Source organism: Plecotus auritus (assembly GCF_963455305.1).
Source record: "Plecotus auritus genome assembly, chromosome: 4".
NCBI classification, from domain to species: Eukaryota; Metazoa; Chordata; class Mammalia; order Chiroptera; family Vespertilionidae; genus Plecotus; species Plecotus auritus.
The window spans coordinates 192,746,870-192,770,611 of NC_137775.1; the positions used below are offsets into that span (position 1 = coordinate 192,746,870).

Consider the following 23,742-nt stretch of genomic DNA (forward strand, 5'->3'; position numbering starts at 1 on the left):
AGTCTGAAACCAAGTTATTGACCGGCTGGTTCCTTCTTGGGCTGCGAGGTGGAACCTTTCCCAGGCCTCTCTCAGCTCCTGGTGGCCCCAGGCCGTCCTTGGCTTGTAGATGGTGAGCTACTTGTGTCCTGACATCGTCTTCATGTCTATCTCTGTGTCCAAATGTCCCCTTTTTATAAGGACTCAGTCATATTGGGTCAGGGCACCCCCTGACCTCATCTATTTGCAAGACCCAATTTTCAAATAAATTCACATTCACAGGTACTGGGGGTTAAGATGCCAAAATATTCTTTTGGAGACACAATTCAATATATAACAATGGATGAACCTTGAAAACATTACCCTAAATGAAAGAAGCCAGTCACAAAAGGCCAAATATTGAATGATTCCATTTATATGAAATGTTCAGAATAGGCAACTGTATAAAGACTGTGGTTTAGTGGTCACCTAGGGCTGAGGGAGTGAGGGAATGGGCAGTGGTTGCTAATTGGAAAATTGTATGTCTGTAAAGCTGTTTCAAATGTAACAACAATAACACACAGAATTCTTGTATACCCGTTACCCAGTTTCCCCTAACATTAGCATATTACATAATTGTAATACAATTATCCAGAAAATTAACATCTGTATAATACTATGAACTATTTACAGACTTTATTCAAATTTCACTAATTGTCTAACTAAGGTCCTTTTTCTGGTTCAGGAGCTGACTTAGGATCCCATGATGCCTTTGTTCATCCTGTCCCTCTAGCTTCCTGCCATCTTAGGTAGTTCTTTAGTATTTCTTTGTCTTTGATGACCTTGATACTTTTGAAGAGTATTGGAGAGTTATTTTGTGGACTGTCCCTCAGTTTGAGTTTTCTGATTGATGAGTCAGTCTGCGCATTCACAGAAGGTTGTCTCAGAGGTGACCTTGTGTCCCTCTCAGGGCCTTCCATCAGAGGGTAGTGACATTGGTAAGTATGACTGGGTAAGTCTGAGCACTTCTTGACATTTTTCAAATTTCTCCATTGTGAATTATTTTAAAAAAATCATTTTAAAAAAGTAACTTGTGTGGAGAAACTTAAAAATTTGCTAAGAAGGTAGATCTAGTCTATGCAAAGCTGCAAATCTCTGACGACTCTAGAGTCCCAACACAGTCCTACCAGCAGGGTCTCCAGTACAACCATCCGGCCAAGAAGTCAGAGCCCTGGTGCTTCCTGCTCTGCCATCCTCCCGGATCCCGGAGCTCGCTCTCTATTGCTCAGTTCCACTGATGGATGCTCATGGAAGATTTTTGCATCTGTGTCTGTAAGAGATTAATCCACAGTTTCCCGTGTTCGGATGGTCTGTGTGGTTCGGTTATCAGGGTGATGCTGGCCTCGTAACATGGGTTGGGAAGCCTCTTCTTTTCTGTTGGTTTTTTTTTTGGATGATGTTAGAATCGGTTCTTCTTTAAATGTTTGGTAGAATTACCGGTGAAGCCATCTGTCCCACAGTTTTCTATTTTGGCAGGTTTTTAAAATGTTTTATTACTAAGTCAGTGCCTTTACTTATTATAAATCTATTCAGATTTTCCATTTCTTCATTATTCCAGTTAGGGTTGATTGTGTTTCCAGGAAACTTTTTTTTTTTTCCAGTTAGTTATCGAAGTTGTTGCATAACTGTTCATATTACTCTGTTACAGTCCTTTTTATTTCTGAAAATCAGTAGTAATGTCCCCACTTTCATTTCTAATTTTAGTAAATTGAGTTCTCTCTGCTTTTTTCTTTTTCTTTTTAATTTAATTTATTAATTTTAGAGACAGGGAGAGAGAGATAGAGAGGCAGAGATAGAGATGATAGAGAGGGAGAAATGGATTTGTTCTTCCACTTACTTATGCACTCGTTGGTTTCTTCTTGTGCATGTGCCCTGGCTGGAGAGCAAACCTGCCGCCTTGGTGTACAGGGACGATGCTGTAACCAACTGAGCTACCCGCCCAGGGCTCTCCCTTTTCTTAGTGAGTTTAGCGAGATTTGTTGATGTTTTAAAAGAACAAACTTTTATTTTAGTTGATTTTTCTCTTGTTTTTCTAGTCTCTATTTTTCTTTGCTCTAACTTTTAATATTTCCTTCATTTTATTTACTTTGGATTTGTTTTGCTCTTCATTTTTTTGTTTCTTATGGCATAGAGTTAACTTGTTGATTCGACATCTTTATTTTTTTAAAAAAAACCCTCACACAAGGATATGTTTTTTTTTTTTTATTTGAGAGAGGAAGGGAGTGGGGGGGAGTCAGTGTGAGAGAGAAACATTGATCGGCAACATACCCCGACTAAGGGTCAAACCTGTAACCCAGGTATGTGCCCTGACCAGGAATCAAACCCACAACCTTTTGTTGTATGGATGAGGCTCCACTGAGCCAGTCAGTCAGGGCTGTTTGTTTTTGATATCCCACGTATGAGTGAAATCACATGGTCCTCATCCTTTCTGTCTGACTTATTTCACTTAGCTTGATACTCAACATCTATCCATTTTGTCACAAATGGCAGTATTCCATCTTTTTTTATGGCTAAGGGGTATAGTCCATGGCACCATGTCTTCATCCAGTCATCAGCTGAAGGACACTTAGGTGCTGTTCATGTCCTGGCTATTGTGACTAATGCTGCAGTGAACATAGGGGTGCATGTATCTTTATAAATGTTTTCTAATTTTTTGGGGGTCGATCCCCGGAAGAGGAATTGCTGGGCAGCTCTATTCTTCATATTAGTAGAGCTTTCTTTTGGTTAATATTTGCATGGGATCTCTTTTTCCATTCTTCTACTTCCTACCTTTTTCTATCATTAGATCTAAAGTGAGTTTCTTTAGAGTGTAGACTGTATATATTCAAATCATTTTTTAAATATATTTTTTATTGATTTCAGAGAGGAAGAGAGAGGGAGAGAGAGATAGAAACATCAGTGATGAGAGAGAATCATTGATCGGCTGTCTGCTGCACGCCCCCTACTGGGGATCAAACCTACAACCTGGGCATGTGCCCTTGACCGGAATTGAACCGGGGACTCTTCAGTCCACAGGACGCTCTATCCATTGAGCCAAACCAGCTAGGGCTCGAATCATTTTTAAAAAATCCATTCTGCCAATCTCTGCCTTTTGATTAGTTTTACATTGAAATAATTACTGATGAGAAGGAATTACTGCCATTTTGCTGTTTTTTTAAAATGTCCTTCCAGCCCTGCTGATGTGACTCAGTGGTTGAATGTCGACCTATGAACCAAGTGGTTATGGTTTGATTCTTGGTCAGGGCACATGCCGGGTTGCGGGCTGGATCCCTAGTGTGGGGGCGTGCAGGAGGCAGCCGATCAATGATTCTCATCATGGATGTTTCTCTCCCTCTCCCTTCCTCTCTGAGATCAATTAAGAAAAAAAAGTTCTTCCACCTACAACCGAACCAAAGTCCCTCCCTCCCGCTAACCCGGCTTTCCTACAGGGACCGAAGAACCTGGACTTAATGAGAACTTCGCCGCCACCCCCCTTTCAGAGCGGGGGTATGCTGCCCAGGAAGCCGGTGCTGACCCCTCACCACGTCAATGGTCAGGCTCCTCCATTAGAACTTGCCATTCCTGTTCCCCATCCCGTTTTTCAGCCCCCATATCCCCTTGAACTAGAGACAGCAGAGCAGGCAGGGCCTCTGGACCAGGGCCACTAGGACCCTGGGGAGGATGGGCAATAGCAAGTAAAAAGGCCAGCGAACCTCCCCGTCCTTGTGAAGATGGCTTTCCCTGGCCTGAGGTTTGCTAGGTTGCTGCAAAACTTCCACTAGTGTTCAGAGCCCTACAAAGTGAGCGCGGACAGTTTCTGGGTGTGTTCTCCATGTTTCTGTGGAGAAAGAGAGCTTGGAGCTTGCAGTCTGCCATTCAGGGGAAGACTGGTTTTTAACCTATGGAATTGGCGATGATAAGCAAACATGTGACATTTATAGAGAGTTTTGGGAATCTGGCCCTGTCATCCATGTTGGTGACTTTGCTGGTGAGCAGCATGTATGTGTGTGCATGTAGTATGTATGTGTGTGGTATCTACACACAGGTATACGTGTACTGGTACTCATGTTTGTATGTAGAGACATGGTATCTGAAAAGACTTAAAATCCTGATATCATCTGACCTAGAAATTCACCCCTGGAAGCTGGGCTTAGGAGATGATCCCAATAGAAGTACGGGACGTTTTGGCATCGTCCGGTCCGCACCGTTGACGAGGAAGGAACACGAGCAGCAGACGGTGCCGGCTCCAGGGCGTGTGCGCACAGGATGGCCCACCCAGCAGTGAAATGCCTCGCACCCATTAAAACTCACGTTGAGAAACAGTACTAATTTCCGTGAACTTGTACTAATTACTTAAGATCTCTCTTAAAGCCAGCAACATTCACTTAAAAATTACCCGGCCTCCCTCACTCCAGCGGTTGCCCCTCCCCAGAGCCCTTCCTACCCCGTCCCCGAGGATTCGTACCCCCCCCCCCGCCCCTCCGCGTCCCCCAACACCCGCCTCGGGCCCCCGACCCCTCCGCCCGCTCTCGGGCCCACGCGCGCCTCCCGCGCTCCCGCCCTCCCCAGCTCCGCCGCCCGGAGCGCCCCGCGGGCAGCCGGTGGCCGCGCGAGGCCCCTCCCCGAGCCGCGCGGAGGAAGCGGAGGCGGCGGCGGCGCGGAGACCTCGCCGCGCTCATGGCGTCACCGGGGTGAGTGCAGCGCTCGGGCCGGGCCGGTGGGGCCGCGACGGGCGGGGGTGGCGAGGCGGGGGGCGGCCTCCCTCCCCCCGGCCTCCTGCGCGGGCTCCGCGGACCCCGGCGACCTTGGGCGGACGCGGCGGCCGGGCCGGGCCGGGCCGGGCGAGGGGGAGGGGAGCGCCCGCGGCTGTCGCCTCGGTTGGTTCGCTTGCCGGCGGCGGGGAAGCGGCCCGGACGCCCCGAGGGGCAGCGGCAAGGGCGGGGACCCCGCGCGCCGGCACCGCCTGGCTCCGGGGCAGTGCGGGGTACGGGGTGCGCCGTGGGCCTGTGGGGCGGCCGCCCCTGGTCTGACCTCCCCTCCCTTCTGCCAGCTCCGTATTAAACTGTTCTTTTCTCTAGGAAACGATGGTGACAGAGTTTGCCATTTTTAAGAAATCCTACTTGCAAAATGAAACCTCATGCATTCGTTAGGATCACTTTTTATTTTGGGAATCTAGTCGGTAAGCCGAGAGTGCCCGTCCCTCCTCGGCTCCAGGAGGAGGAAGACTAGACTCAAGGTCATGGCTGGAGCGGGTGGCATCGTCATTTGACTGTTACCCACCTTCCCGAGGGGCTCCGACCTGGTGCGTGTGACATGGAGCAAGTTGTGCATCTTCCACTTCTCCTCGGGCCTGTACAGGTGTGGGCCTGCGGGTTCGAGCCTGCCCCGCGGGTGGAGGTGGTGGGGCCAGGCCTGGGGGGGATGAGCTGTGGGGGAGCTGCCCCCCCACCCCCACCAGTGACAGGCTCTGACCAGCTGTCACGGCACTTCCCGCCTTACCCACTGCCTCTCGGCTTGGGGAGTAGTGGTCGGGGGGCCAGTACTTTGAGCTCATAAATGGATAAACAAGGGCCCATCCCTCAGAAGGCCGTGCTGATTCACCAGGGGGTCAAGGTCCCCTGCGGCCAGCCCTCAGGGCAGGGCAGCCGGCAGGTGGCTGAGCCTGGGTGGGGAAGCCAGGAAGCCTTTTAGAAAGGGATGGTGCCTCTGGCATCCAGGCCCTCTCCTTGCAGGCATGGTCAGAAGGGGACTCAGTGCCAGGCTGGTGTGCCCTTCTGTGAGGCCGTGGGCCCTGCACCGTGTCCCTGTAGAAGGTGGCATTAGTGCAGACTTGATGTTTGTAGTTCCAACTACTTATGAATGACCCCACCAGTCTGAAGTTGGTACAAATCTGTAAGTACCCACTGCAAAGCTAGGGTCACAAAACATTTAATGCACGTTATGCTGTTTTATAAAGAGAACTGTGCCCTCATGCTGTATACAGATCTGGGGGCAGTCCACACATGCAGAGGTGTCTGTTCTGCTGACGTCAGAGTTCAGTCTGGGAGACCTGATTTCCTCAGGTCCTTGGCCTGTCTCAGCCAGCTGACCAGCAGGTGCTTGTCTACTGAAGTCGGTGCTGTGGGAACAGGGCAGTGATTCAGGGCACGGATGGGAAGGGCAGCATGATTTCTGCTGGGTGGTTCATGGAGGAGCTGTCAAGCCCCTTCTCCGTGCTTTTGCATGTATTAAGTTACCGAATCTTCACCACAACCCCATCAGTAAATCCTGTTTTTATCTCCGTTATACCGGTTAGGAAACTGAGGCCTGACTAAGCAGTTTCAGTTAAAACTTGGTATAGAACAGCCACATTGAGGAAGGTGGGTTTATATTTGGTTAGCGAAGCACAAACAGAAATGTCGGATTCTGTATTTTGTTCTGACCACAGAGTGCTCTGCGTGAAGCTGAAGTGAGGATGTATGCTCGCTCTTCGTTGGTGTAAGAAGCTGTATTAGAAAAGCGGTTGTCCCTTTGGTTATGGTCTTACAAAAGTTGGCTTAAAAGGAAATAACGTAGAAGCGGCTATTTCCTTTAAAGAAGGATTCCCACCCGAGGTTGTGCTTTCTGACATCCACCTTGCGTGTCCGTGCCCGTGCCCGTGCCCAGGACGGCCTTTCCTGTTGTCGTTCAGATGTGGTGGTTCTGTAGATTCTCTACATTGTAGCCCTTTTTTGGTTCGTTTTTTCCCCATTGATTTTTAGAGAGAGTAGAAGGGGGGGGGAGAAGAGAGAGAAGAAGAGAGAAACATTGATGTGAGAGAGACACAGAGATTGGTTGCTGCCCACACACACCCGACTGGTCACAATTGGACACCTGCAACCTAGGTACATGCCCTTGACCGGGAATGGAACCCAGAGCCTTTGCTGTGAGGGCTGATACTCTAGCCCAGACCAGTGACAGGGCTACATTGTAGCTTTTCATAGAATTGTTAGTTGCCTTATTTTATTTTTTAAAGTATGTTTTTATTGAGACAGGAAGGGAGAGGGATTAAGAGAAACATTGATGAGAAACATCATCAATTGGCTGCCTCCTGCATGCCCCCCACAGGGGATGGAGCCGGCAACCTGGGTATGTGCCCTGACCAGGAATCGAACCGGCGGCCTCTTGGTTCCTGGGTCGATGCTCAACCGCTGAGCTACACCGGCTGGGCCCGTTGCCTTATTCTTAAAATTAAGTAATACATGTGCTTGGAACACATTTCAAAAAGTATGGAAGGGAATTAGGTGAAAATTCAGGGCCCCTGCACCTGTTCTTGCTGAGACTTGGTCTAAGCCAGAAATGCATTATGGAAGTGTCCCTGCCTCTTCCTCATGGATTTACAGATGTTAGTATATCGAGAAAGTGAGCCTTTTGTCATTTGCGTCACAGATACTTTTGTCCATCTGTCATTTGCCTTTTGAGCTCACCATCCTCTGAGGTTTTAAGTCTTTAATCCTTTCTTTCAGTGCCTTTTTTGTTTCATTTTCTAATTTGACTCTTAGACTCATTTGGCATTGACTTTGGTGAAAGCAGCATTAGGGATTCCCTTTATTCTTCCAGGCAGTTGTTGTGAGTAACTGGCAGGCACTGCACTGTGGCCTGACCCTCCGTTTGCCAGACTCTCGCAGACGGGCTCCGCAGCCTCCAGTGCCGTGGCCTGTGTCTCGCGTCACTCGCTGCAGGGTTTGCCCTCCGTCCTCGCTGTTCTTTCTCAGAATTTTCCTGATTGGTATTATACAACTCTGTCCCCATAGGATCAGCGTATCTGTTTTTGAACCTAAATTCACTGGTAGGCTTTTTGAGGGACAATTGACTGTATTATTTTATTGTTGTTGTTAATCCTCACCCGAGGGTATTTTTCCATTGATTTAAAAAAATATTTTTATTGATTTCAGAGAGGAAGGGAGAGGGAGAGAGAGATAGAAACATTAATGATGAGAGAGAATCATTGATTGGCTGCCTCTTGCACGCCCCCTACTGGGGATCGAGCCCACAATCCCAGCATATGCCCCTGACCTGAATCGAACCTGGGACCCTCTAGTCTGCAGGCCAACGCTCCATCCACTGAGCCACACTGGCTCGTGCTGGGGGAGGACGTACTTTAAAAATTCAGCCTTCCTTTCCCCAAACAGCTGGGCTTTCCATTTGTCCAAGTCTTCTGTTCTTTCACACATAGAAAGTCTTTCCATATACATGTTGCATGTTTATAAGGTAGGTTCCTGAGTTTCCCCTCGCTGATACTGTACGTGGGCGTTTCCCCTCCATAGAGGGAAGGCACTGCTGCCCCAGCCCCCTGTGCTCTTGTGTGCGGCTCCACTGCAGTTGGCCGCGGGTTTCCCAGGTCTCTCAGCACCGGGGCTCTTTTCTGTTGTCGTGGGCACATCAGCAAGTTCATCCTGCCTTCCCTGTGGGTAGGGTCTCTGGGGAAGGAGTGGCAGTGGTCTGCCCCGTGCATGATGGAGGGCCAGTGAGCCCCTTCCAGCCCTGTGTCTGCACAGCATCCGCACGGGGCGGGGCCCCCCCTGTGTCCCGGGCTGGCACCTAGCAACAGCCTGCTCGTGACCCTCTCCACCCTTTTCACCCACACCCTTCCCCCTGAGGCGGGCAGCCCTGTTGAGCCTGAACATGAGAGGTTTCCTGGGGTCTCGCCCACGCTCTGGCCAGTCTATTGAAATCCTCAGAGACGTGGAACCTGACCCTGCAGTGTCACCTCCGGTGCTGCCACCGAGGCCTGATCTCCATCTGGTCTTTGTCAACGTAAGACAGGCGAGTTGCTGGTCCTCTGTGTCCTCAGAATCAAAGTCAGTCTGTTCTTAGGGCCTGGAAGCTCCATCCATCTGACCTTGACGGCCGCCTCCCCCTGCTCACTCTGTACCGGCCTCACCGGGGGCCCTGGGTGCCACCGGGCGTCTCCCTCTGCCTCTGCCGGGTCCACTCCCCCCGGGAGAGCTGCATGGTGACGTCCTCACCTCCTGCCAAGCCTGCCGGACACATGCCGCTTGGGAGGCCCGCCCTGTAGCTACAGCAGCATGTCCACCCGGTCACCACCCTGAACATCTTCCCGGGTGTCCTTTACTCAACACCCTTCGTTGTTCACTGTCAGTCTCCCCCACCTCGTTGAGTGGAAGCTAAGAGCAGGGATGTTTGTGCCCCTCACTGATGCATCCCAGACTTTTATAAAAGTTCCTAGCCCTAGCCGGTTTGGATCGGTGGATAGAGCGTCGGCCTGCAGACTGAAGGGTCCTGGGTTCGATTCCAGTCAAGGGCACATGCCCGGGTTGCAGGCTTGATCCCCAGTAGGAGGCGTGCAAGAGGCAGCCCATCAATGACTCATCATCATTGGTGTCTCTCTCCCCCCCTTCCTCTCTGAAATCAATAAAGATATATTTTTAAAAATATTCCTAGCAGCAGATGACTATGGGGATCAATCCAAGAGAACATGGACTGCCTCCTGAAAACCCACGTCATGTCCGTCAGTCTCTCTGGATCCCGACACTAACCTCAGGAAGTGTGCAGGGCCGTGATCACGTGTGTATTCTGTAGAGCAGCGGTCGCCAACCCGTGGTCCATGGACCACCGTGGTCCGAGGTCCGGAAGGTTGGCGACCGCTGCTGCAGCGTGTGTAACGAGTGCTCACAACTCTTCCCAGCCTGCTCTAGGGTAAGCTCCTGCCGTTTCCTCTCGGTGGGCGGGCCTGCGCAGCATGAACTCGGGGCGAGGACTGGGTGCTCAGGACACCTCCTCTCCTCGGAGCGCCCTTAGTTGGGGTGTTGCAGTATGGTTGCCCCAGGGCCTGCTGAAGGGCCTGGCAAGCAGCTATGACAGTGTTGCCCGGTGGAGGGTGCCCCCTGGCCAGTGGACGCAGGGCCCCTGTCACCTTGCAGAGGTAGGACCCCTGGTTTTGGATGTGGTTGTGGGCTGCCGTGTGCCCACCCTCCTGTTGTTGAAGTCCTAACCTCTAGCCCCTGTGAATGTGACCTTTTTCTGTCCCCGTGGGCTCTTGGCAGAGGTGACTATTGAGATGAGGTTGCCCTGGGTGAGGTTGGGCCTTAATCAATGACTGATGTCCTCTAAGAAGCAGAGAAGACAGTCGCTCGAGGGGAGAACCGGGTGCAGCAGCTCCACACACTGGGCTGGAGCAAAACAAGTCCAACACTGAGGTGTGGAGGGTTGTTTCCTCGGAAGCTCGAGAGCGTCTGTGCCCGGCCTCTCACCGAGCGTCTGGAGCTGCTGTCCATCCTGGGGCTCCTGCTCCATTGTCACGTCCTCTCCCGTGTCCAGGCGGCCTCTGTCCATGGCCTGAGGGGCCCACCTATCCTGGTGTGGCCTCATCTTAATTTAACTAATTACACTTGCAAAGACCCTATTTCCAAACAAGTTGCCATTACGAGTCTGGGATTCGGACTTGAACAAATTTTTTTTTTTTTTTTGAGTTGCGGGGGAGTCACAGTTCAACCCATAACATCCACCAAGAGGGTTTGAGAAGATTTGTAATAATTTTGTGAAGCTTTGCGGGCGGAGTAACTGGCTTTGGCTTTGTTGTGTTTTGGGCTCACGTGAGCTGGAGGGGCAAATGGCAGGTCTTTTTTTTTTTAATGCTTCACGACTTTGCGTGTCATCCTTGCGCAGGGGCCATGCTAATCTCCTTTGTTTCATTCCAATTTTAGTATATGTGCTGCTGAAGCAAGCACGAGTGGCAGGTCTTGAAAGCTGTCAGCATCAAACAGCAAACATTTTGTCCGAATCTTCATTATCCAAAGCAGTGACCACATGGTGCCGACCACACTGCCGTGAGCAGAGACGTGTGCTCCCGGCGGTTCCTCCGTGCGGATATGTTCTGTGCGTCGTGTTTGATCGGCACTGTCAGGGAGGAGCTGGGCTGTTAGGAATTGGCCCAGTTCATGAGGTGTGGACACAGTTCTGGGTGCCGAGGGACACTGCAAGCTGCGCACAGTCTCCGTGGTGTGTGTGTGTGTGTGTGTGAGTGTGTGTGTGTGCGCGCGCGCGCGCGCGCGTGTGTGTGTGTGTGTGTGTGTGTGTGTGTGTGTGTCTCCTGAGCCAGACTCTCCAGGTGTAAGTACAAAGCCCTCGGGTAGTTCCTCGGAGAGACAGCCAGCGAGGCAGACACTGAGAGTTGTCAGGGTCTTTCTTCGTGTTTTAATATAATTTTTTTTCTTTATTACACATGTGTCCTTATCCCCCCATTTCCCCCCCAAGCCCCCCACTCATGCCCTCACCCCCCATGGTGTGTGTGTCCATTGGTTAGGCTTATATGCATGCATACAAGTCCTTCGGTTGATCTCTCCTCCTTAGCCCTACCCTCCCCTACCTTCCCTCTGAGGTTTGACGGTCTGATTGATGCTTCTCTATCTCTGGGTCTGTTTTTGCTCATCGGTTTATGTTGTTCATTATTTTCCATAAATGAGTGAGATCATGTGATATTTATCTTTCTCTGACTGGATTATTTCGCTTAGCATAATGCTCTCCAGGTCCATCCATGCTGTTGTAAATGGTAAGAATTCCTTCTTTTTTACAGCAGCGTAGTATTCCGTGGTGTAGATGTACCACAGTTTTCTAATCCACTCGTCTGCTGATGGGCATTTAGGCTGTTCTTAGCTATGGTAAATTGTGCTGCTATGAACATAGGGGTGCATATATCCTTTGTTATGGGTGTTTCTAGTGATCCTAAAAGTGGGATCACTGGGTCAGGTGGGAGCTCCATTTTTGATTTTTTGAGGAATCACCATACTGTTCTCCACAGTGGCTGCACCCGTCTGCATTCCCCACCAGCAGTGCAAGTTGTCAGGGTCTTGATGCCACCTGTAGACGCGAAGGAAGCCCTGCGTGCACACCGGGACGCCCATCTCCTGACTGAGAAGGAATTGCTAGACACGTTAGGCCTCAGGGCAGCAGTCTATCACCCCTCGCCCTGGAGAGGAGTGTGTGGGGAGGGGCACCAGCAGGAAGGGGAGCCGTGTGTGCCCCTGGCAGTGCCTGCGCTGGGTCCTGTGCCCGTGCCCTGGTGTCTGGAGAGGACAGGAGGTGAAACCTCAGCAGCCCCCCAAGCAATGAAACAAGCCGTAGAGTTAGTCCTGAGTGTTGTCAGTTCATGGAATGACCTGCAGCAAGGTGACTACATTGAAAGGAGAAGACGGGGTAACACGTTGAGTGTTTTTCGAAGAGCAAAGGCCTTTCTTTGTACGTCTGTGTTCTGTATTTGTCGTATGTTTGGAATCAGACACAGATATTTAATGGTATTAGTGGTTTTCAAACACGGCTGTGCCGAAAGCCCCCTCGCCCATGTCTGAGGCCATTGGAAGGGCTGTTGGTTTGCTTTCTTGGTCTGGTCAGCTGTGGACGGCCTGAGGAGGCGCCCACGGCTCAAGGTTGCTGTGACCAACCAAGTGCCAGGACTGGGCGACTGAACAGCAGACCTTTACCTCTCACAGATCACGCTGCAGGCAGGTTTGGTTTTTGCTGGGGCTCCGCTCCTGGCTTGTAGGTGCCCGCCTTTGCTGTGGCCTGTCCTGAGCCCGCAGGCAGAGAGCAGCCCGCAGGAACACTGCGCCCATCAGACCAGGGCAGCCCCTTGTGGTACCCATTTGATCCCAGGCGATGCCCCGCTGTCTCCAAATAGTCACAGTGGGGGTTATGGCTCCAGCATGGGGACTTGAAGTACACAACTCAGGTACTGGAAGCAGAGTTGTCAGTGAAAAGCATTGGATGGCCCTAGCTGGTTTGGCTCAGTGGATAGAGCGTCGGCCTGCAGCCCAAAGGGTCCAGGTTTGATTCCAGTCAAGGGCACATACCTTTTTCAAAAAAAATATTTTATTGATTTCTTACAGAGAGGAAGAGAGAGGGATAGAGAGTTAGAAACATTGATCAGCTGCCTCCTGCACACCTCCTACTGGGGATATGCCTGCAACCAAGGTACATGCCCTTGACCGGAATCGAACCTGGGACCTTTCAGTCCGCAGGCCATCGCTCTAACCACTGAGCCAAACCAGTTAGGGTAGGCACACACCTTTGTTGCAGGCTCCTCCCCAGCCCAGGCCCTGGTCAGGGCTCATGCAGGAGGCAACCCATGGATGTGTTTCTCTCATATCGATGTTTCTCTCCGACTTTCCCTCTCTTTTCCACTCTCCCTAAAAATCAGTGGGAAAATATCCTCAGATGAGGATTAACAACAACAAAAAGCATTGGATGAAAGTGAGGTTTTGTTGCTGTTCTCACCTGGGTTGTAAATACCCGCCCTCAGGGGAACTCTTTTTAAGCCATCCTGCTGTTTTCTTTTGTTAAGGTTGCTTTCTTTCCTTATTACAAAAGCAATATATGTTCTCTGCAGAACAGTGAGAAGGCAAACTCACATGTTTACCAGCAGCAGTTCAGATGAAGTCAGTTACTTAGTGTACAGTGACCAGTATGGGGACTGGCATGCCTCAGAGAGGGCAGAGGGGGACCCAAGGAAGGTGCTGGCATAACCAGTGTGGGTCCTGAAATTTCCTGGCGGGGGGTGGGGGGAGCGTGGGGACTGGTGCACACAGCACGCATGTTGCTGGTGGATTAAGCGGAGCTGGACTGTGTGTCTCCCAGGGGCCTGCTACCAACTACAGCTGACATTGCTCGAAGAGGTCCCAGAGCATTGGGTCTCCTTGTGGCACCCACACCCTGTGTTCTGGCCCTGACCCCCCACTCACAGCATCATTTTCATAGCCCTTTTAATTTTATTAAATAAGTACATGCCTCTATTTAAAGACTTCAAATAAGACAGAATAAACATACTCTACCCAGAAATACCTAACCTCTATTTTAAACATTTTATTTAGAAATAATTTCTGCTTAGAAATAAATTATAAAAATAAAAATTCCCCTTATCAAGAGTGGCTTAGCCCAGCTGGCATGGCTCAGTGGTTGAGCGTTGACCTATGAACCAGGAGGTCAGGGTTTGATTCCTGGTCAGGACACACGCCTGGGTTGCGGGCTCGAGGGCTCAATCTCCATTGGGGGGCGTGCAGGAGGCAGCCAATCAATGATTCTCTCTCATCATTGATTTCTCTCTCTCTCCCTCTCCCTTCCTCTCTGAAGTCAATGAAAATATATTTTTAAAAAAGAGGAGCCTATTCTTGACATTTTAGTTCATTTGCCATTCTCATTTGTCATTCTTTCTCTCGCTGTCTCTATGTGTATGCATGTGTGTATACACACATGCACATATAAGTTCACACGTGTGCCATTTTTTAAAAGCATTAGAGGGTAAGTTGCATACATCATCGCCTTTATCCCTGAATCCTCCTGTGTCTATGTCCTAAGAATAGGGATGTTCTTACACAACCAGAGTACAGTTGTCAACATCATAAACTTAACATGGACAGCACCTATATTTCAATTTGGTCAGCAGACCCTAAAGTTTCTCCTCCTGTTTCACGATCCAGTCGAGGGTGAGGTGTTGCGTTTTGTTTTCCTGCCTCTACAGCACTTACTCTGGCCCATCTCCTCAATACTTCCTGTTTGTGCTCTGACTGTCATACTTTGGGAAAATGCAGTTTCCTCCCCATCTGGCATCAAGTTTCCCTTTGGGTTTGCCCTCATGATTCCATCGGGGTTCAGCCTTCTCCGCCACAGCCCTCCTTTCTCGGGGTGACGGGGTTCTCTCCCTGGTACCCGGCAGGCCGTCTAGGAGACGTTGCGAGGCTGGGCAGACACCTCTTCCTTGCCGGCGTTCCTGACTGGACTGGGTGTCTTGGTGTTTCCTGCTTGCGATGCTGCACGTGGTGCCCTTCCAGCTTCCACAGCTCCACAGAGACATCCTGTCATGACAAGCGCCCTCGTCCCCCATTGGCTGCTCTGCTCATTGTCTGCATGCACTCATTGATTCCTGCTTTTCAATGGCTTTTAATTAATTACCATATTTAGTGTTGTTCGTGCTCAAATTGTCCTAGATGTAACAGCGGGAACCCCTTCAGGCTGGCTGCTGTGTCCTGTGACATGCCCTAGAATTAACTAATTAATTAATTTATTTATTTATTTTTGAGCACTTTGTATTTTCTGAAATTAGGTACTTAGGCTCATCCGGTTCTTCCTCTGCCCCAGGCCTGGTATCAACCATTTCTCCACGGAGAGTTGGTGCCTGTTAGCGAGGAATGACAGGTGTGCTCATTGCTGCTGTGGCCCCGTCAGTGGACAGAGCTAGGAAATCCACACATGTGTATGCACACACAAACATATGTGCACACGAGCATGCAGGCAGGGATCACGAGGTCACACGTGGACCTGCAATCCCAGCACGGCTCCGTGAGTTCTTTGTCTGACTTCTTTCACTCCTCGTCTGTGTGTCCGTCTTCAGCTGTGGGCCCTGGCTCCTGACCAAGTCAGCACGTTTGCCATCCCCATGGCACACCTGAAAGAGGGATTCTGAAGTGGACTGTGCTTATCACACCTACTCAGGAGTCAGGACCACCCTCCCTGCCCACACTGTCCACTGTGGGTGAACACCTCTGCTCTCCCATATCTACGTGCAGATGAATCGTCATCGCTCTGTGCACACTCTTGCCTGACTCCCCCCCAACATCATTCCACAACATCTTTTTTAAAAAAATATTTTTTTATTGATTCCAGAGAGGAAGGGAGAGGGAGAGGGGGATAGAGACATCAGTGATGAGAGAGAATCATTGATCAACTGCCTCCTGCGCGCCCACGCTGGGGATCAAGCCCACATCCCGGGCATGTGCCCTGACCGGGAATCAAATTGTGACCTCCTAGTTCATAGGTCGACACTCAACCACTGAGCCACACCGACCAGGCTCCATAACATCTTATCCAACATGGCTTTGTCTACAAAATGAGATCCATAGAATACTTTGTAATGGTAGCAGAATAAGACGTACACAGAACTCCCTGTTATTGGACTTTGCTTTTAAAATGTGTCCAGTTGTTTGCTGTGATATATAAAGCTGGCATCAACATCTTTGTAACTAACTCTTAATTATCTCCTTAGGGCGGAAGTGGAGTTACTGGTCAGAGGGTATGTATGTTTTTATGTCTTTGTGTGGCTCCTGGTGTCTGAGGGGGCTGGTTTACCAGGCCCGTGTCCCTCGGTGTGGCTGCACCCCAGAACCACTGAGGGCTCTTTCAGGAGCAGCGACGCCTGGACCGGACTCAGAACCTCCAAGAGTCTGGTTTCACGGATCTGGGGTGCGATCAGGATTTGTAGTTTTTAAAGGCTCCCCAAGAGATTTTGATATGCAGCCAATGTGATATTTCATTATTTTAATTTCAATGCTCTTCTGAAATTGTTGCAGACAGTCAGATTTGGGAGACGTGGCCCCCGAAATAAAAGCCTCTGAGAGACCAGCAGCCGTGGCAATCGCAGGTAAGGGTGGGGGTGGGGGTGGGGGTGGGCCCGCCCACCTGCAGCAGACACTGCGCGTTTCTCTGTCCCTTCGGGATGCTGCTCCCAGAGCCGCCCCGGCCGGGGGTCATGCACCTAAAAAGTAAATAAACATAGGCTTTGTTTTTCCTTTCACCGAGTATTCCATCGAGGAATCCTTTAAACTTCTCTTTTATAGTCAAGCTAGGATTCAGTTTTATTTTTATGTATTTATTTAAAAAATATATATTTATTGATTTTTTACAGAGAGTAAAGGAGAGGGATAGAGAGTTAGAAACATCCATGAGAAACACCGATCAGCTGCCTCCTGCACGCCCCCTACTGGGGATGTGCCCGCAACCAAGGTACATGCCCTTGACCAGAATTGAACCTGGGACCCTTCAGTCCACAGGCCAATGCTCTATCCACTGAGCCAAACTGGTTAGGGCAGGATTCAGTTTTAAACACGTGATGTCACACTGCTCAGCAGGACGTGTCTGTCCATCAGTCCGTTGTGAGCACATCATAACTGCCGCCCGAGACCCGTCTGGGGTGACTGACCAGTCTCTAAGCTGGGCATCTCTGAGAGGGAAAGGTGTATGTTGTTGGGACCACAGGTATATCTGGGAACTGTCCTGGGCAGGCAGGCTGTAGCTGCCCCTCGTGACTTAAGCTTTAAGGTGTGGCCACACTCCAGACATTTCATTTCTCCTGGAGCTCATTTTGGATATATCTTTCATAGATTTGGTGTGTCTCCAAATGAATGTGTTTTATTGGATATTAATAGTGTTACGCAAAAATGACTCCACAAAATATGCAAATAAGTTTGGGTCAGTCACGTTTTGTTTTATTGTATTAATTCAAACAAATACTTATTCAGTGAGATACCACCTGACACCCACTTGAGTGGCAATATAAAAAACAAACAGAAAAGAACCAGTGTTGGCCAAGATGTGGAGAACTGGACCCTCGTGCCCTGCTGGTGGGAGTGTGAAGGGTGCGGCTGCCATGGGTGCCAGCAGGCTCAGGGGCTGGGAGCGGAGATGTGGGAAGCTGCTTCATGGGGACAGAGCCTTACTTTCAGGCGATGGAAATGTTTAGAGATAAGTAGATAAGAAGTGGAGGTGGCACAACTGGTGACGGTGCTAAGTGCCACAGAATCATTCACTATAAAACGGTTTTCTTCCCCAAAGGTTTCCCCTTTTTTGTTAAATACACGTCTTAACCATTTCTAAGTGTTCAGTTCAGTGACATTATGTGCATTCACATTGTACTGTGCCCATCAGCGCCATCCATCCCATAACTTTACCCTGTAAATAAGAAATTCTATGCCTATTAAACCGTAACTCCCCGCTCCCGGCCCCCCAACCCTGGCACCCACCATTGCACTTTCTGTCTGTACTGTAGGTACCTCCAGTGAGGGACTCTTAACAGTATTCGTCTGGTTTTGACTGTCTTCCTTCCGTCAGCATCAGGTTCCTCCATGCTGCACCATTTTGCAGAACCTGCCATTTTAGATACAGACCCCATTTTGTTTATCCGTGTATCATTGATGGACACTCGGTTGCTCCCATGTCTTAGCTCTTGTGAATAACGACATCAGAACACAGTGTGCACATATCTCTTCAAGACCTTGTGTCGGTGTCTGGAGGTGTGCCCCCGACGTGGGATTGCTGGGACATGTGGTCGCTCTACCTTGCTGCCTAGACTCAGCGCGTATGTTTTTCTTCCAGATCTGGAATGGAGAGAAATGGAAGGAGATGACTGCGAGCTTCAGTATGGAGGTAGAAGCCACGGAGTTTGGTGACGGGTGTGGGGGGCAGGGCTAGGGAATGGGCAAAGGGAAACCCAAGTGGGGCTTTGTGTGTTGAACCGTCGGGAGCACTTGCTGTCTTAGTGAGAGACACAGGGCTCTGCGTGCAGCTTAAACTGACTGGCGTGAGTCCCGGCACCTGGTTTGATTGACACGCCTTTTCCTTTGCTTTTGCAGACGGTATGAACGAGGCTCAGGACAGCGACTTTCCAACAGGTATGTGCTTTCTCTCGCGTTTCTGCTCTCTGCTTCACGTCCCGTCCCGTCCTGCTGAAGGAAATAGCATCACTGCTGCTGTTGCATCAAACTCACTCCAGTCCAGGAGCCCTTCATATCAACTCACATATGAGTGGTTCTGCGGGAAACAAGCCCTGGGAGCTGTCCCTGTAGAGAGGAACGCAGTGAGCTGGCACTTTGGATGTTATTTTTAACAAGTTCTCCGAGGGACTCCAAAGCCCAGCCAGTCTGTGCACCACTCGTGTGGCCCGTGGTTGCATTCACAGACCGCAGAGGGTCACACACGGGCAGGAGTGGGCGTATAAATAGGCTTGTTTGTGCTGCCTTTTCCCCACTGCACTGCACTACTTAAGAAATAAAGACGGTTGTTCCATGCCTGATGAGAAAACCAATGTCCCTGGTTTCATTCTGTCAAAACTCAGAACCTGGAGGGTTTCTTCTCCAGTGTCCCTCTCCCCACAAGTCATGTCCCTGCAACACGTCTCCAGCCCGGGTCCGACGGCAGCCATGGCCCGAGAACCACCGAGTGCTCCTGCAGGCACAGGCGGCAGATGGACCTTGCAGGGGAGTGAGACATGTGCCCCTGTGCCCAGGGCTGCTGGCCCCGCGTGCCCTGAGCCCGTCCCATGTGGCTCCGTGAGCATCACAGGCGGTGCTTCCTCTCTTGAGAAAGGAAAGGAGAGAGCCCTGGAGGGCAGCAGGAGGTGTAATTGTTTTGTTGGTTTATTTAACGTTTAAAGCACACTAGTTACATGTAGTATGGGAATTGGAAGAGTTCCTGGCCAAGACAGAGGAGTGGGTGAAACCCTTGGCGGGGCCTGACTGTTGTGAGCATCCTGTGTTTGTAAGACTCTATATCGTAATGGCTGACACTGAAGATCCGAATAAATAATGCAGAAGTAGATAATCTCTAACAAATACTTGAATACAATGAAAATGTAAACCCATCGTATTGGCTTCAGACTTGCAAGATAGATGAGCTGTGATCTGCAGCACTATGTTCCTAGTAACCACCTCCTGACTCCTTTATTTATTTTTTTAAAATATATTTTATTGATTTTTTACAGAGAGGAAGGAAGAGGGATAGAGAGTTAGAAACATCGATGAGAGAGAAACATCGATCAGCTGCCTCCTGCACACCTCCTACTGGGGATGTGCCCGCAACCAAGGTACATGCCCTTGACCGGAATCGAACCTGGGACCTTTCAGTCCGCAGGCCGACGCTCTATCCACTGAGCCAAACCGGTTTTGGCTACCTCCTGACTCCTTTAAAAACCCTCCAGTTTTGAAAAGAGAAAAGAATATGAACAAGAAAATGGAGTGACTCGGTGATTGTGTCACCGTGGGCAATCCCCGTGACAGTGTGAGGGCCTCACTGCTGCCGAGTGCAGGAGCTACCTTCTGGGCGTCCAGCCGCTCAGCCAGGCGGCTGCTTTGGTCTCGGTGCTGCTGAGCCCGTAGTTCCAGAGGAGCAGCCGCGTAGACGTCTGCATGTGGCCCCGGCGGCCTGTCCTCACCCCTCTCTTGTCCCACGTGTCTGCCTGTGCTGGGACTGGGTGGTGTGATGCATGTGTGTGTCTGCCTGTGCTGGGACTGGGTGGTGTGATGCATGTGTGTCTGCGTCTCAGGGGCCCAGGGCATCCTGCCCTTGGAAGGGCCAGCCCCGCCATGCTGGCACCCCTTCCTGCCTCTGCCCTGGGCCCCGCCCTCTCGGCAAGCACTTACCTCTTCCTTTCCCTCCACAGTGGAGAGGAGCCGGCTGCAGGAAATGCTGTCGCTGTTGGGACTGGAGACACACCAGGCCCAGAAACTGGGCCTGCAGGACGCCCTGCAAATCAGCAGTGACAGTGTGAGGAACTGGGCGCCTCAGGCTCCCAGGGACCTGCCCTGGGCCTTCCTGAGGAAGCTGCAGGCCCGCAGCGCGGAGGCCCGGAGCACCGCTGTGCTGGCCTCGCCCTCGGATGCCCGGCCCGTGGAGAAGGAGAGCCAGATGGAGGAGGAGGTCATCTACTGGGACACAGCTGACGACATCTCCGCGGACATCTACTCCTTCTCGGAGCTGCCCACGCCCGACACGCCCGTGAACCCCCTGGACCTGCTCTGTGCCTTGCTGCTCGCCTCCGACGGGTTCCTGCAGCAGGAAATCGTGCTGAGGATGTCTCTCTGCCAGTTTGCGCTCCCACTCGTTCTGCCTGACTCGGAGCACCACGCCCACACCTTCCTGCTGTGGGCCATGCGGGGCGTCGTGCGGACGTGGTGGGCACAGCCCCCGAGGGGCGCGGGCAGCCTCAGGGAGGACAGTGTGGTCCTGGCCCGGGCACCTGCCTTTGCCTTTGTGCGCATGGAGGTCAGCAGCAACTCCAAGTCCCAGCTGCTCAACGCCGTGCTCAGCCCGGGCCACAGGCAGCGCGACTGTTTCTGGCACCGGGACCTGAGCCTGGGCACCAGCCCCCGGGAGATCGCGGACGGGCTGGTGGAGGTCTCCTGGCTCCTGCCCAGCGGCAGGGAGGACCTGGACCTTTGCCCGGAACCCGTGGCCTTTCTGAACCTCAGAGGTGACATTGGGTCTCACTGGCTGCAATTTAAGCTCTTGACAGAGGTGTCCTCGGCCGTGTTCATCCTGACCGACAACATCAGCAAGAAGGAGTACAAGCTGCTGTCCTCCATGAAAGGGTCGGCCACCAAGTACTACTTCATCCTGAGTCCCTACCGTGGGAAGCGCAACTCCAACCTGCGGTTCCTGAACAGGCTGACCCCCGTGCTGAGGATGGACCCCTCCCACGTGCTCGTCAAGGTCAGCAGCACGGATGGCGCCCGCTTCACGCGCAGGGTCCGCGCCATCGTGGCGAGCGTGGCCCGGTCCCCCTGCAGGAGGGTGTCTGTGGAGGACATGGCCCAGGCCGCCCGAAGGCTGGGGCTGAAGGTGGACGAGGACTGCGAGGAGTGCCAGCGGGCGAAGGACCGGATGGAGCGCATCACTAGGAGCATCAGGGACCCCGACGCCTACCGCAGGGAAGAGCTGAGGCTGCAGGGGGAGCCGTGGAGGAAAGCAGCCCGCGTGGAGAAAGAGCTGTGCCAGGCGCAGTGGGCCGGCGACCCTGCGGACAAGCGCCGGGCCGAGCTGAGGCAGCGGCTACTGGAACTTCGCACGCAGCAGAGCGGCCACGACCCTGCGGGGGGCGTGCAGGAGTTCATCGCAGGCATCAGCTGCCCCTCTCTGGGCGAGAGGCAGTATTTCCTCAGGTGGATGGAGTGGGGCCTGGCCTGGGTGGCCCAGCCAAGGCCAAGGCAGCCCCCAGAGACAGCTCCGGCCCTGAGACCAAAGCAGGGTGGGGCTGGGGACCGTGAGCCGCTTTGGCCGGAGCCCCTGGGGGTGGAGCACTTCCTGCGGGAGATGGGACAGTTTTACGAGGCAGAGAGCTGCCTGGTGGAGGCTGGGAAGCTGCCCGCAGGTCAGAGGCGGTTCGCCCACTTCCCAGGCTTAGCCTTGGAGCTGCTGGTGAGGGGGCTGCCCCTGGAGCTGGTTGATGGGAGCACGCGGAGCACCCCCCTGCGCTGGGTCACGGGGCTCTTGAAGGAGCTGCACACACGCCTGGAGAGAAGGTCACGGCTGGTGGTGCTGTCGGCGCTGGGCGTGCCGGGCACCGGGAAGTCCACTCTTCTCAACACCATGTTCGGGCTTAGGTTTGCCACAGGGAGGGGCCGGGGGCCTCGGGGGGCCTTCATGCAGCTCGTCACAGTGACTGAGAGCTTCAGCCAGGACTTGGGCTGTGACCACATCCTGGTAATAGATTCGGGGGGGTTGATAGCAGGCGCCCCGGCCACGGCTGGGGAGCGCTTTGAGCTGGAGGCCTCCCTGGCCACTTTGATTATGGGGCTGAGCGACGTCACCGTGGTCAGTTTAGCGGAAACAAGGGACATCCCACCGGCTATTTTACATGCCTTCCTGAGGCTAGAGAAAACGGGGCACATGCCCAACTACCAGTTTGTGTACCAGAACCTTCATGACACGTTTGCCCCTGGCCCGAAGCCGCGGGAGAGGAGGCCGCTACTGGAGTCACCCTCGGATGTGAGCAGAGCCTCCACACACGTGGACAAGCAGGGAGACGGCCTCCGGACGCTGGCGGACCTGGCCTTCTGTGACCCCGAGAAGCAGCACGTCTGGCATGTTCCCGGCCTCTGGCATGGAGCGCCTCCCATGGCCGCCGTGAGCTTGGGGTACAGTGAGGCCGTGTTTGAGCTGAAGAGATGCCTGCTGGAGAACATCAGGAACGGCCTGTCTGACCCCCACAGGAATATTCAGCAGCTCATTGAGCTGGTGGGACTGCTGTGAGTGTGGCTGCCACCTGAGGCGCTGGTGCCCTGCCCATGGGAGAAGGTAGACGAGTGAAAGACAGGGCCTGGAGTTTCCTACCCTGCTAAGCTGCAGAGGCTGTGGGGATGGAGCGGCTCTGGGGGGATGCATACAGGACTGTGTCTCAGCTCCTGGGGCGGCCGCGATGGGGCCTCTTTCACCGTGCCTGGAGCGGAGAGGTGCTCTCTCTCCATCACGCAGCCGCGCACGAGTCCCAGGAGAGGGGTGGGGAAGGGGCCCCAGGAAGCATACAGGCTTCCCTCCAGCCCAGCGTTGGTGGGTCCACGCTGCCCGGACAGAGTGCCCATGTGGCAAGTCTATTTATTGCCCCACCCTGCCGCACCCCACTCCCTGCAGCACCTGGTATACAACTCCCCATGACAGGAACACGTGCTCACGTGCCAGCCCCGCCCCCAGACTGTGAGCTCTTTGAGGGCAGGGGCTGTGTTACCCAACTTTGTCACCCCAGGGCCTGGCACACTGTGGGCGCGTTAATAAAAGTTTGTGAAACGAATGGATGCACGAGTGAGAGGAGCAGGCGGTTCCTCTCCGGGCCTGATGTTCCCGCTTCCTCCGAGAGGATCAGTGTCTTTCTGAGGGAGGGTGCGCAGGGGACCCCGAGAGGAGGTCCCTTCTAGGCTGTTACTGGGAAAAGGAAATGTTCCTGCCACAACCCCCATCACTGTCCCCTTCCGTAGGGGAGGGAAGGGGCCCAGAGCAGTGGACCTGGGAGGGCAGAGAGCTGCTAGGAAGCCGCTGCCCTTCGCACTGGGCCTCCACTTCCTGGTTCTCGTCCCCAGCACCCACACAGCAGGCTCACCCGTTGGCCCACGGTGCCAGCCCTCATTTTGCTGCCGTGCTCCTGGGACCAGCTTTCCTCCCTGTCACCATTTGAGCCAGAATTTGGGGCCCCTCTCTGGTCGATCCTCCAGCTGAAGTCCTGGCCTGCACTGGCCC

The 23,742-nt window shown here is 52.5% G+C and overlaps 1 protein-coding gene across 4 annotated transcripts; it reads left to right on the forward strand.

The window, feature by feature from the left end:
* The first annotated feature begins 9 nt into the window (after positions 1-9).
* Positions 10-23,303, forward strand: URGCP (upregulator of cell proliferation). Of its 4 annotated transcripts, none has more exons than XM_080666893.1 (6): positions 10-112; positions 16,010-16,036; positions 16,314-16,384; positions 18,115-18,165; positions 18,372-18,410; positions 20,177-23,303. In XM_080666893.1, exons 4-6 carry the CDS (start codon positions 18,132-18,134, stop codon positions 22,762-22,764), a joined length of 2,661 nt encoding a protein of 886 aa, XP_080523019.1. In that variant the 5' UTR covers positions 10-112; positions 16,010-16,036; positions 16,314-16,384; positions 18,115-18,131; the 3' UTR covers positions 22,765-23,303. The 4 variants fall into 4 exon arrangements, with proteins under 4 accessions (XP_080523019.1, XP_080523017.1, XP_080523018.1 ...); XM_080666891.1 differs by lacking the exon at positions 10-112 and adding an exon at positions 4,554-4,688; XM_080666892.1 differs by lacking the exon at positions 10-112 and adding an exon at positions 5,222-5,355.
* Positions 23,304-23,742: the final 439 nt, after the last annotated feature.

Bases quoted from the DNA above. Each gene is read 5' to 3' on its own strand.
- URGCP (XM_080666891.1), top strand. The intron at 18,166-18,371 runs GTAGAAGCCACG...TTGCTTTTGCAG, and splicing joins CTGCGAGCTTCAGTATGGAG to ACGGTATGAACGAGGCTCAG. The intron at 18,411-20,176 runs GTATGTGCTTTC...TTCCCTCCACAG, and splicing joins GGACAGCGACTTTCCAACAG to TGGAGAGGAGCCGGCTGCAG.